This window comes from Carlito syrichta, unplaced genomic scaffold, assembly GCF_000164805.1.
Source record: "Carlito syrichta isolate Samal-C Ts95f unplaced genomic scaffold, Tarsius_syrichta-2.0.1 Scaffold303651, whole genome shotgun sequence".
Taxonomy (NCBI): Eukaryota; Metazoa; Chordata; class Mammalia; order Primates; family Tarsiidae; genus Carlito; species Carlito syrichta.
The window spans coordinates 358,769-372,712 of record NW_007247747.1 but is presented as its reverse complement, the minus strand read 5'-3'; the positions used below and the strand labels follow the sequence as shown (position 1 = coordinate 372,712).

The following is a 13,944-nucleotide window of genomic DNA, read 5'->3' as shown; positions in this document are numbered from 1 at the left end:
AGAAGAAAAGATGAAAGAAAAAAATTTCATCCTAACTGAACTTGAAAATTCAGAACCGATTTATGTGACTGAAATAACTGAACTGTAGCATAATTAGCCTAGGTTTTCAAGCCATCTTTGAGTTCAGTTTAGATAAGTGAATGGTCAATTTAATTGATTATCCATTTTTTTGCAGTTAACGTGATTGATGTTTTGAGGGCATATAAAAATACTCCTAGGATTTATCACCTTAAGAAAAAAAAATCTCATATCACTTCCGGAAAAAAATAAAGAAAGACGATCACTAGGTAAATACTATAACAAAAGAGATGGTAAGACATAAATTCTTGAAAATCAAGTATAGATAGCAGGCGATAAATAGAAAAACCATGAGATAGTCTATGTGTTTCTTCAGAAAAAAGGGACTACAGTAGTAGATTTTTAAAAATGCTATTCTATTTCTTTTTTTTTTGAGTTGGAGTTTCACTCTGTCGCCCAGACTGGAGTGCAGTGGCCGCTTCCAGCCACCGCAGCCTCGACCTGCTGGGGCTCTGGCAATCCTTCCGCCTCAGCCTTCCAAGTAGCTGGAATTACAGGCATGTGCTACCACGCCCGGCTGATTTTTTGATTTATCGTAGAGATGAGGTCTCGCTGCCCAGGTGGGTCTCGAACCCACCGGCTTAGGCAATCCACTCACCTCAGCCTCCCAAAGGCGTGGGATTACAGGCTGAGCCACCGAGCCCGGCTGCCATTCTATTTCTTATGCAGCGATATTTTAAATAAAATATATTGTTAGGTACAATGTCAGCAGATATTGTTATTTAAAAACAAAATGCATCTAAGGATGTATAATCTTTCCGATGGAAAATAATTTCTATAAACATTTTAATGTCATAGTATGATCTGTAAGAGAAAAACCCAATTCCATTGAACAAATATTTATTGTACAACTACTATGTTCCAAGCACCGATAGGAGATACAGAGATGAAGAATTAGCTTATATTTCCATGAGGTAGAGGTACCATGCACTCAACTGGCTACACATAATACACAGTCCACGAAATCAGCACCCCTTAGCAAATCTGTCACAGATTAGAGCTCATAAACATTTGTTGAAAAATTAATGGCAAGTTAGAAACAGAAACACAAAGAAAGACTATGGGAGTGAAGAGAAAAGAGCCAAACTGAACTTCAAAGCAATAATAAAGACTTTGTACATGGTCCTTGATGGTTGGGAAAAGTTTTGATAGATGGAGATATAAGGAAAATATTTGCCATATAAGCAAAGGCAAAGAGGTGAGAGAGCTTGGCAGATTTCACAGTGCCGAGTAAACTGGTACATGTTTCCTCATGGAAATTAAACATATACAATTAGTTGAGACCAAGACTGCAAAGGATCATGCTTGCCACACTAGGAGTTGAGTCTATATGCTATGGTATTGAAATTTGCCATTGCATTCTGTGTTTCTTTTTGGTTTTACATGTTACAATTGCAATTTGTTGGTTGTTGGCAACATTGCTTTTTAATGTCCATCTCTCCTGTTACTGTAAAGTCCGTGAAGGTAGGGACCATGGCTTGATTTGTCACTGAAGTACCAATAGTGTCTGCCACATGGTAGGATCTCAGACACGATTGTTTCATGAATGAAGGGAAGAAGTGGGTGTCTCAGTTTCCTATTAAAATTAAAACATGCGCCACTACATAGAAAAGTGGAGTTTCTTTTGACTATCTGAGTGAACTATATTTAGATGAAAATTTTATTTAGGATGGGCTAGAAGCTCTTATCAGCCGGATAGGCAATTTGTCAGTGAGAGGATAAAAGATGTTAAAGGATGATTATGGACTTTGAATGTTCTGATGAAGAATCTATGTGGGTATAAATTGGCAGAGGCATGCTAGCTGTTTCATCAGCATCTAGAAATCTGTAAGATGGGAATCATGTGGTCTGTACTGCAAACATGTGTAGGAATAGGTAGATGCTTCTCTACTCATACTCCTTTTAGTCCTCTATGGAAAGGAAACACATCTTGTTTTTGGAAAATAACCAAGAGATCAAAGATACATGGGCAAAAATAGGATTTTTATGCTTTCATATAGTTTAGAGTTAAATGTTGATTTACTTCTAATACTTTTTTCAGCTTTTGAAGATCAATAGGGCTTCAAAACCCAATGTTACAGTCTACATGTCAAAACCAAAATGCATTTAAATCTAATTAAATGCACTAAAATCCAATAAACAGTTATGCATTTTTTAATCCTCTCCCCACCCCCGCATCAGAGCTGATCATCTAGGCACTAGACACTATGTGACTGCAACCAAGTCTTTTGCTTGGCCAGTCTGCTATGCAGTCCTCCCTGCCTGACCTACAGGTAATATAAATAAGGGCCCTCTTTTTTTAAGGATCCTGTGCACCCAGCACCTCCTAAACATAAACATGTCACCCTATCTCTAACACACTAGATCATTGGTTATTGGCCTAAATTCATCATGAACAATGACATCAGAAAGCTATTCTACAGGCAATTCTATTTGCTGGCTATATTCCCTTACTTCACTATTTTTTCCCCATAAAACAGACCTGGATAAATGGTCCTATGTCTGCCTGGTCTTCAGAGGAAAAGTGGCACTATTATTACACTGAGAGGTCACTACTTTCTCTCTAACTAGCCCCTGATGGCAGACACACTCAAATCCGTGCAACAAGAATATGGAGGAAAGAGAGAAATAGTCCAGATGTGAACATTTTTTAGCAGTCCACTGTTTTTACAGAGTTCCCCAGAGTGCATTCCTGACATCAGACAATCAAAGGCAACCATCTGGTTGCTTCATTCCCCAATGTACCTACTGGTATCTCTCAAAATTTTAGCTTCCATCCCACATGTTTTTCAAGCATTACTCACATGGATAGAGTGAAAGATTTAGCACTAAGTACTCAGGACAATTTCTAAAGTCTCTTCATATTCAGTGGGATTGTAGCCTTATCAATGGTACAGTTGGATGCAAAATTAGAGTTTGTTTTGTATCTCCAAGTGAGACTGACATTTGCCCAAAGCACTTTGTGAATTCTAGTGTCACCAGGGTTCAGTGTGTATTCGTTTACTGTTTCCATGGTGTATCAGATGCATCAATAAAATGAACTGTCATAAGTCAGAAAATTTTAAAAAGCTCAAGTTCTATGTCTATAGGTATCTCTTTTCCCATCACATTAGGGCAAAATATAACTTTTGGGATATTTGGAGGTAAAAGCAAATTAAAAGTTAAAAAGTTATGTCCAAAGTGATTTTGAAGAGGTTCTGTTTCTAGAAATATTCTATCTTTCTAGATTCAGTCAATGAATAACTTTGAATTTTCTCCATTTTCTCTTCCGAAAGCTGAGTTTACAGTAACTTTATGTTGCCTGGGTTTAGGTGTTCATATTGTTCTGTAATAAAAACTGATAATCTATACTTTTGTTGGCCAGCCGCAAACCTGGTGAACTTCAAGAGAGTCAAAATAACTTTTTAAAATATATAATGAGTTGTTTCCTTAAGATCCATATGAATATTGCTTATTGACACCACAAATTGAAGACATTTTACCATCACCAAAAGTTGCAGTTGTCAGATCTACACAAGGTTTCGATCTTGCAGGGCAAATCTGGACCAAAGTTAAGCTCACTTTGACCCTCTCTACTAAATCTATTGAAGCCAAGTTATTTAAGAAAGATAGAGCAGCAAGTGATTTGAAAAGATAGCTACATAGATGATTAGAGTCCTTTAAAGTACAGCTGGTAATGAAGAAGTAGGTGACTTACAGTGAACTGTGATGGCTGTTGAAGCAATCATGCTTTTTTTGTCTATCAGGGAGCACTTGTAGTCTCCAGTTGCATTGCGCCTCACATCTGTCAGTGTGTAAGTATTTGAGCTTCTTATTCCTTCGGGCTGTCCCTTTGAGAGAGGCAAAATGTCACATGATTATACTTGGTAGCTACAATGAGAACTGTTATATTTCTTGATGAAGATAGCAGTTTCTCAGATAAGAAAAAAAGAGAATATGTTGCATTGACTGGACAAAAAGGAGAGTGCTGTTTGTGTTATGAACATTTGATTCTGAGAGAAATAATTCTCATTTTGGTTCTAAGAAATTTGAGAGCTAATGTATATGATATTGATATATATCTATTTTATCGAAAGTGCGGTTTTTGCTTGAGTTTCACATGAGATTTTAAAATATGTTCTATATTTTATTTTTATATTTATGCCTTACCTCATCAGACAAAATATTTGTCAGTTTAAATGAAAACATGCCATATTTCTAAATAAAAAGGATAGATAGAAAGGAGGGAAAGAAGAAAGGTAGGAGAGAAAGAAGAAGAGAGAAAGAGAGAAAGAGAAAGAAAAAGAAATAAGAGAGAACAATAGCAAATTATGTAAAATATAGATGAAGTATAAACATATGTTAACAACAACAAAAAATGATAATCAGCAGATATTGTTGCTAAAACCAAGACACAAATTTGGCTCTGCTAACCCTCTCAGCCAAAATGGAAATATAATTCGTTTAATTTTTTTTTGTAAATGAAGCAAAAACAGTATGTTAATTTGTTAGGAGAAATGAAGTTTTTTGTTAACATAAAAGAAATTACTTATACTAATCTCCTGAATAAGGTAGTGAATGATATTCTTAAATACCATTGAGTAAAATAGTGGATGAAATTCATAGGCACATCCCTGCAGTAAATGCAGTATTGAGTTAATATGGCTTCCTTCAATGTGAAGGTGATGTCAAATTCAAAGACGTGGGAGAGTAAACAGGTATCCTCAGACAGAGCTCTTTCCTAGCCTGCTTCCATATCCCTATGACATCCAGAGCACATCCTAGAGGAATTTTTCAAAGAAGCCTCTATGCATACCATTTCCTTCAGCCATGATAGGGAGAAAAGTTGAGGAACTGGCGCTTCAAGATTATACAGAATGACAAGAAAGGGTTCGTAGCCTTACTCTAAATATAATGTGCCCAGAACTAACCCTGCCTCCAAAGATCAGAGTTGTGTTCAGGGACACAATGTGGATATTTAGAATCCATATCAGACCATTTGCTGTTATCAGTTATCATTTGATAGTCATCTGCTTCTGAAGAGCAGATGCTTATAGCTTATTTTGATAATAAAAGCCTTGAGATTTTGCAATTATGGTTTCCTGAGGCCAGCTTTTCCCTCTTATTTGTCCCTAAAATCTCTCAACATTGAGAAAAAAGGCAAGAACACTGGCAGATGCTGAAAGAGTTTCCACAGAACATTCTATAGCTGGTGTCCCTCATCCCTAGAAATGACATTTTTTTCCTCACTGATTCCATCCACATCTGTACGATTCTTAAATGTCAACCAGAAGTCAAACACAGGAAAAGATGATAGTAGTCTAGCTCAAGTAATACTTAAGCACTTACAGGTAAGTAAAACAAAAACTCCTCTGGGGGAGGGTTGCCATTTCCTAAGCACTTAAGAGTGATGTTATCCCCTTCTTTAATGGCATTTTTTGGTGGCAGCACTTGTATCGTCACCTGCTCCGTAGGATCTGCAAGAGTCCCAGACACAAGTTAGCCATTTTCATCAAGTACCAAATTATTCTGTGCATACAACGTACAGGACTAAATTATATACCATTTTCTCAAGAAGCTAGTAATGGTAATCACTTAAAAATCTTTTTATAGAAGGATTGAAGTTAATAGCCACTTGCTATACCAAGTACTGAACTTAGTTAGAGCAAATGACAAAGAAATCCTGTTACATAAAAATCAATTCCTTCTTAGAAAAATGTCTTTAACTGAGGTAGGAATGACCGTAATTATTTTATGCATAAAGGACCAGTAGGAACAATCTCACTGTATGATTTTATTATCAGCAAATTTAACAATATTATATGAATCTTGTAATTTGGAAAGACAAAATCAGCCAGCAACGTAGCTAAGGTTAATAGGCACCACTGTACTCCTATTATATAATAATATATTAAATAAAAAGAGGAGACATGAGGTAAATAATACCAGCAAAGGTTTTGGCATGCAAGAGAGTGGATTTGCTTTCAAAAAGATGAATCCTGTGAACTGAGGGAGACCCTTAACACAATCAACAGTCCTGCAAATGTATTGTAATTTTGTCCTGTTCATCGGAGCCAAGATGCAACTTTCATTCCATTTTGGTCATATTTATGGATAAAATAGGGCTAAAGGGTATTCTTTAGCACAGGCTACTACTCAACAGTAGAACACTAAAGGAATTAAAGGCTGGATACAGTGGGTCATTCTAGCAAACAGGAAATAAACGGTGGTGGTAGTGGCAGTTATAAATGGTCCACTTTCAAACTTATCTATTTGTTATATAGCTGGATAATGCAATGAATAGTATATTTTGAAATAATGTAATGCAAAGGTTTATTTTTAGAGAATCTTTTCCACAAGGTTTAGTAATTATTGAGGCACATGTCTACATTTTCAAACTGATGGCATAAAAATAATCTATCATCTGTGAAGATGTATTTTGTTATTAGCTTGTAAAGAGAAATGAAGCAGTGTAGTTTTGGAGGCTTTTGTCTATCTATGGCAGGCATTTATTTATCTTTCTATGATTTAAGTGCAGAAAAAACAGTTGCAAGTGTTGTTATAGATTGCTTCTTTGCCTTTTCCCTACCACTAACCATCTCTGAATATTTGCCCATAATATGCTGAGGCTCAGCAATGGTTGGCTTAATATACTGCTGGTTTGTTTTTCTCAATTTGGCTGAGGTAGCTTCCCAACCAGCAGTTCCCAGTAAAGCTGAAAAGTAAATACAAATTTTTCTTGGTGCCTCACTGACCTTCCATTTCTGGGCCTCTCCCACTCTTTTCCATGGCTCTTCTCTGACTAGCGCTCAGGTTTGTCCTGCATCGTGTCACTGTGGCATCTCTCTGATCAAAGCTGACACCAGAACAGCCAAGAGTCACAATCTAACTTCCTCCTCTATTTCAAAACTCCCATTCTCTGTGTTCCCTTTTCCATAGGCTCTGCTCTGTATTTGAGAATTTAAGAACTCAACTGTCATCAAAGGGTTAATGCAACATATTTGCATTTTAACCATGACTTTCTGGATGTCTACTAACATGCCTACCTCAAAGTTAATGATTTGTTGTGCTCCTTTCGTCCCATCTTTGTATTTTACTCTGCCTAATAGCAAGTCATCGTTCTGCCTACTACTCTGGCTTTCTCTTTTATTTTCTCTTATCCACTCAAACACTAAGTATTGATGATTAATACCCTGTAACATATTTTGTCCCTGATTCTCCTCTTCTATTCCTACTAATACTTCCTTGGTCCGCTCCCCAGCTAACTTATACCTGAAGCAATGTCATCAGATTTCATTTGGTCCCTCACTTTGCTCTCTTCTTTCTATTTTTCATAAGTATTTCATCTGAATCAGTTTTCTGAAGTAGTGCTTTGGATATTTCCTTGATGTTAAAAATCCTTCACACATTCCCAATATATAAAGGTTATGACTAAAAATTCCATAACCTGGTATGGGTAATTTGACTTGAACCTAGCTCAAGTGAGAATCTTCTCTCTCACTACTCTACAGAAACCCCCTCTTAATAGCATAAAGACTAATAAAATGCTCTCCCATCTATCCACTTATCCCTCTGCCAGTCATTTATTCATTTGTTTAGCATCTATTTTGTGCTGGAATTATAAAGCTGAAAGCAATTCTCCCTTGGCTTAATGACCTTTCACTCCAATCATGAAGACAACAAACATAATAATCAAGACTGTGACCACATAAAACCTGTGTACAGCGTAAGCATAAAGATCACTGGTAGCCATGGATGCGGGAGACTGGGAAGTTTGCAGGAGGAACTGACCCTGGAGCTGGGTTTTGAAAAATAAGTAGGTGTTTGCTAAAGGATATAAAGGTGGGATAATGACAGTGTATGGGTAGACATAAAAATAGTATTCTACAGGAAGACTCTGGAAAATAGAACAGACCACAGTGGGTACAGTACAGTGATGAAGCTTGGGACATAGTGTAGGATTGAAGCAAAAAGAGACTCAAGGTTTATTGCAGTAGGGAGTGTGGAGATTAATCTCAGAGTTCTGGGAAGTTGTTGAGAAATTTTAACCATAGCAGGAACACTATCACATTTGTGTTTTAGAAGAATATTTCTGGCAGCAGCTTGGAGGGCTGCTTGTTTGGGGGTGAGCAAGCAGAAAAGAGAGGGGCAGACAGGAGTAATAGTATTTTGGAATTCATTGCAGAAACACAGGCAATGAGGAACGGTGGCATAAGCTCAGACAGTGCCAGAAGACAAAAATGAGATAAACACAAAGACTTAAGAGCTCAAATTCTCTTCATTACTGACTGAGTAGGGTAAGAAAGGCATGGACTAGGGTATCGTTTTCAAGCTTTCTCAAGATGAACTCAATACTTTTTTTGAATGTGCTCTTCACTCCTTTTCATTTAGCTCTTTCTTCCTCTTCTCTCAAGTCTTCCTAGAGCAGTGGTCCTCCAAACGTGGTCCTCAGATCAGCAGTGTTCGCATCATTGGGGAATTTGTTATAAATGCTCTGTGTCAAGCACCTCCTCACACCTGTTGGATCAGAAAGTGAAGGGCGGGGTCCAGCAACCTATGCTCTAACAGGCACTTCACGTTCTTCTGATGCAACTACAGTTTGAGAACCATTTTCAATGGGCACCTGAGTTTTCAGGACTCTTCACTGAGTTCCTGTAGTACTTAACCACTTGTTACCTTGTATTGACAATTTCCTTCTATGTAGTGTCTTGTTTCTCCACTGGAATAGAAAACTCCTTGAATGTCAGGACTGTGTGTGTCTTAAATCCTTTCTGACTTCTTCATGAAGCTCAGCACCACATATGTTGTGCTTTTCAAAAGCCATGTCATGTGCATCCTACACAGTCAGGACCATAAAATCATTTCCTTCACAATCGTCCAAGGATTTATCTGCCCACTCAACTCTGCATGCCCAACACACACATGGATTTCCTAATTTTTCTCAAGCCAATTTCCCACTTCTTATTCCTCATCTTGATGCTCTCTCCTATCTTGTACCCCCACACTTACACCAAGATGGTTTATTTCCAATTGCATATTTTGAGCAGAAAGAATACTTTCTTCTTTTACAGAAATAATAGTTTAATTTTAAATAAGTTATATATGATGAAATACTCTGATTTTCTGCTCTTAAATCTTCTTGAAACTTATTTACCAAGTTTAAGGCAAAACAACCCTTTAATGTCAGTGCAAGTATGGAATTTCGGTTTAGTTCCTGTGTAAAATTTTGTGCCCTAAGGAATCCAAATAGAAATATAGATGAGATAAAACTCTCCAGGGCACAGCAGGCATTTCTGCCTTTTCTCTAGAATAAGTGCAAAAGTGCTAGGTTATTTTAGAACACATGCCAGTATCACAAGAATTTTTGATTCCTTTAAAATAATAATAAAAATAATAAAATCCTTTCTTGCATTTTCTCCCAAAATATCTTCAGCTCTATATTTATGTATAAATTTTTGTATACATATAAATTTATGTGATAATGGTCCTATATTAATAATGACAATAGTATTTAAGGATGAGCATTTTAATGTACGATGTAGTATGCTATTTTCAATTTGTGATTCCACTTACTCTTTATAACAACACTGCAAGTTAAGTATTATATTTTTTCACATCACAAGCTAAGAAAACAGATTTAGAGTAAGCTATTTTTTAAAGAATCACACAGTAATTACAAGACTGGGGCTGAAATACCAGCATCTTTGCTCTTAATCATTATTGTGGCATCTATCTTATAAGAAAAAAACACGTAGACAGGTTCGGTGGCTCAGCCTGTAATCCCGCGCCTTTGGGAGGCTGAGGTGAGTGGATTGCCTGAGCCCGTGGGTTCGAGACCCGCCTGGGCAGCGAGACCTCATCTCTACAATAAATCAAAAAATCAGCCGGGCGTAGTAGCACATGCTTGTAATTCCGGCTACTCGGAAGGCTGAGGCAGAAGAATCGCCGGAGCCCAGCAGGTCGAGGCTGCGGTGGCTGGGAGTGGCCACTGCACTCCAGTCTGGGTGACAGAGTGAGACTCCAACTCAAAAAAGAAAAAAGAAAAAAAAGAAAAAAAACACAACAATGGAGAAACATTATCTTATAAGAAAAAACACATCAGTGGAGAAAAATCTTCTATTCCAATTCCTATAAATGATTTAGGTCAAGTCTCTGTACTTCACTACTAAGTAAAATAATGGAGTTAGACCAGATGACTATGAAGATTCATCTGTACTCCAATATTCTGTTTCAGATCTATAATGCAGTCAACCAAAACATCTTGGAATACAACATTCTATCTAACTAATGCAACTAATCTCATTATTAAAATACACCTCTTCATTAAAATGCTAATTCTTTATTCAGAAAGCCAGTCAGTCATGAGTCTGTATCTGCCATTCATTCAGAAAATGATCAGTAAGCATTTGGAGTTCTAAATTTATGGCAATGTATCAGGGCTGAGGACTACCAGAAGGACTTGACCAAGTTAGCGATTATATTTTTAAGGTACTCAGCATGTATCAGAACACAGAAGAGATGCTCATACATAGAGAGTGAAAGTTATTATAAGATGGATAAACATCTATTCTATATATCTCCCAGGGAAAAAGAGATTATTTGGGACTCATGGGTTTGGGATACAGGTTGGAAGCAGAATTCAAAGAGCAATTAGATGGGGACTCCAAAGAATAAAAACATTTGAATATTATTTTTGAATACATTAAATTATCTAATCATATACTGAGTTACTTACAGTAAATATCAAAGATTGCTTGTTCAGAATGAACTGTTTTCTGACCAGATGGTCCATAATATGTCACTGAACAGGTGAATGGCATTTGTATATCCGCCTTGGTTGTTTTGTATTCCAGGGAGGAAGTCATAGTATAGAGCTGAGTAACTTGGTCCATTTGCTTTTGAAAAATGATGACCACCGCTGAAAAAAATAAAGAACACGAAGGATGGGATCTTTCACTGGATAATTACAATCTTTAATTAAACATCACAACCCCTTTGAGAAGTGTTTTATACTTCTAACTGAGTATAACAGGAAGGAAAATTGACATGTAGTGAGGTATGATATCTTCTAAAAACCATGAATCAGAGACATAGAAATAGAATCCTGAAATCCTATCTCCCACTCACTTAAATTAACTTCTAGAACATGCCATATACAGAAATAATTTCCCCCTACTCCTGATTCTTTTGCACAAGGGCTAAAAAGAGTGTTAAAACAATCACTTAATAATTTAGTGAATACTTGAAGTAACAAAGTATACAGTCATAGATCAAAAGAGGGCAACATATTTAGATGCTAGATAGTTTACTGAATGCCTAGACAAAAGAAAGTCAAAACAGGTCATCTGAATTTATAGCCCACCTCATACCCACCTCCTTCAAGGGGTTGCAGCATTTTCCCATTCCTGTACCATGTAATATTGCCATCTGGATAACTGTCTTTTGAAATGCAGTCACCCAACTGCAAAATAAAAAGGAAATGTTATTACTGTGGTTTAATCAGGAACTGTCAGTTTGGAAGCTTCAGAATCCTCAAGCAATGCAGAGTTATTCCAAAGGCTTCTTGACCCATTTGTTTTCCGACACCGAATAAGGACTGAATATATTCTCTCTGGTATAAAAACAATGTCTTGTATTTAAAAATATAGTCTTGTCCATTTGAAAATGTACAATAGATTCTGTCACTATTAATAAAATCACATTCACTTAAAAGCATTATAAAATGCATCTTGACACTATTCATTTTCAACATTAAATGAATAACATAAATATATTAACATTGACTATTACCCACATTTGTGACTCTTCATATGCAAAAATCAATTACTGTGTTAGATTGGGGCTGCTTCTCCAGTTTCTTACAGTATATATATTTCAGACTGTATATATATATTTATATATATATATAAACCATGCTCTATACTCCCCGTCACTTTCTTCAAATGTGTTCTAACTTTAATATTTGGTATCTATCAAATAATATTATGCAGTAAAATTTAATATGAATCAAAGAACTCTGGACTCGGGTTTCCTTTGTCCCTCAAAAAAAATCTTATGCACTTAAGTTATTGAAAATGAGATTATTGTTCCATGGGTATGCCCAATATGGTACAACTTTGTCCTCCACTTCAGTATGGCTTCCTTTCACATCTCTACTAATGTGATTGTTCATATCTGATCTTCTCACATCTTTATATCAGTCTTTCAAATAGTTTAATTTGTAAATAAAATCCAAACTCCCAACACAGCATACAAGACTTGTTAAGATTCAGCTTTCTCTAACTCTCCAGATTGGTCTCTTATTGCCTTCTCTTGCCTTTGATCTTGGTGCCCAGAGTTTTAGCATTGGCAAATGCTGTTTCCCCAAACATGCCATTCTCTTTTGCATCTTGTCATTTCATATTGTTAAAAAGCCCCTTCTACATCTGACCTGGAGCAAATCTATTCATTCTGCAAAGCAATCAATTCATTCAAATAAGACAGGCTGCTCCCTTCGGAAAGGACCCCACCTTCCTCAATGTCCACATAATCTGTCATATTTGTCCTGGCCTCTGAAGCCAGAAGAAGGCTCTTAACACTAGCTAAGTAAAGGTAATTAATAAAAAAGAGTTCTCACCTTGTTTAGCTGTTCTGTTTCAAGGAAAAGGGCCTTGCTTACAATTTCAGGTTTAGATGGTTGCTCTAAAGTTAAGCAGAGAAAGATTTTAAGTACACATAGAAGAAGAAAGGCACACCTTTGATTTGGTTTACAGCAAAAATAATTCATTTACCAAAACAGAGAATTAAGCAACAGAATAAAAAAACAGATTTCACTACCTGATCTGGAATTACAAATATTTATTTTATTATCTTAAATATTATTTTAAATGCTTATAACTCCTTTGAATAAAATATCTATAATTCTTTCTGGATGCTATATAAGTAGTGAAACAGAGGCTATGTGCTATAAAGGAAATATTATCTCTGATTATCAAGGGCATTTTCTACTTATCAATAACTTCCAACACATTAGGGGAAGATATGGATTTACATAAATCACCATCACACTAGGTACTTGTTTAAAATGCAAATTTATGAGCCCTACCTGACCTACTGAATCAAAATCTCTGGGGAAAAATTCCATAAATCTACATTTTTAACAAATTCCTAGGGGATTCTTGGCACAATAAAGTTAGAGAAACCCTGTTTTAAAATTGTGAGAAATAGAAAGCTAGTAAAGGAATGTAGACCAGATTTCTAAAATATCCCATACTTTATCTTTCAAGTCAAGTCACAACAGGAAAACTATAAATGTGGGAAATCTTTAAAATGTGGAATCTGAAATGATGGCAAAAGCATTTTATTTTTTTAAAGTTTTCTACTATTGGCAACCCTCAAGTCAATTAGTTTATTCCTTGCTTTATTATCTTTGAAATTGCCAAAGGCTACAAAGTATAGATGTATTTTCCTCAGTTTACTTTAGCCAAGAAAAAAGCATTTTAAATACAGGAAGTTCTATAAACAAACTGAGAATTCGGGGAAAAATTGATTAAAAATGTAGCAACAATTTGTTATTTAAATTAATTTTGTTATTTAATTTTTAGTTGCTACTTTCTATTGTTGATGAAGTTTGTGTTTTTTAAATAACTTCAACAATTAGTTTACAGAAAATGTACACGACTTCATTGTTACTGATTTTCCTGAGTCTTGCAGACCAGAATTATTCTATTCTCATATCGAAAACAAATTAAAAACAACCAGCTATTTTTTCTCTTATAATATTATTTGCAACCTCTAATACTTTTAATTTTTATTTCCAAACTAAACTATATTGGCTTTCGTATAATTATCACTCAGCTTGGAAGTCAGTTATGAGACATGTTACCCACCCATGCCACTATAGAAAAC

General features: G+C 36.0%; 1 protein-coding gene across 3 annotated transcripts in view; it reads right to left on the bottom strand.

Annotated features, from left to right (window-relative positions):
• ALCAM (activated leukocyte cell adhesion molecule) overlaps positions 1 to 13,944 on the bottom strand; it is a 204,056-nt gene that overhangs the window by 30,071 nt on the left and 160,041 nt on the right. For all 3 annotated transcript variants that reach the window (XM_008058918.1, XM_008058916.2, XM_008058917.2), the window contains exons 4-8: positions 12,674 to 12,738; positions 11,431 to 11,518; positions 10,793 to 10,975; positions 5,407 to 5,534; positions 3,776 to 3,908 (exon numbers count right to left, since the gene is read on the bottom strand). In XM_008058918.1, the coding sequence (XP_008057109.1) occupies positions 3,776 to 3,908; positions 5,407 to 5,534; positions 10,793 to 10,975; positions 11,431 to 11,518; positions 12,674 to 12,738 (597 nt within the window). The remainder of the gene's footprint in view (positions 1 to 3,775; positions 3,909 to 5,406; positions 5,535 to 10,792; positions 10,976 to 11,430; positions 11,519 to 12,673; positions 12,739 to 13,944) is intronic.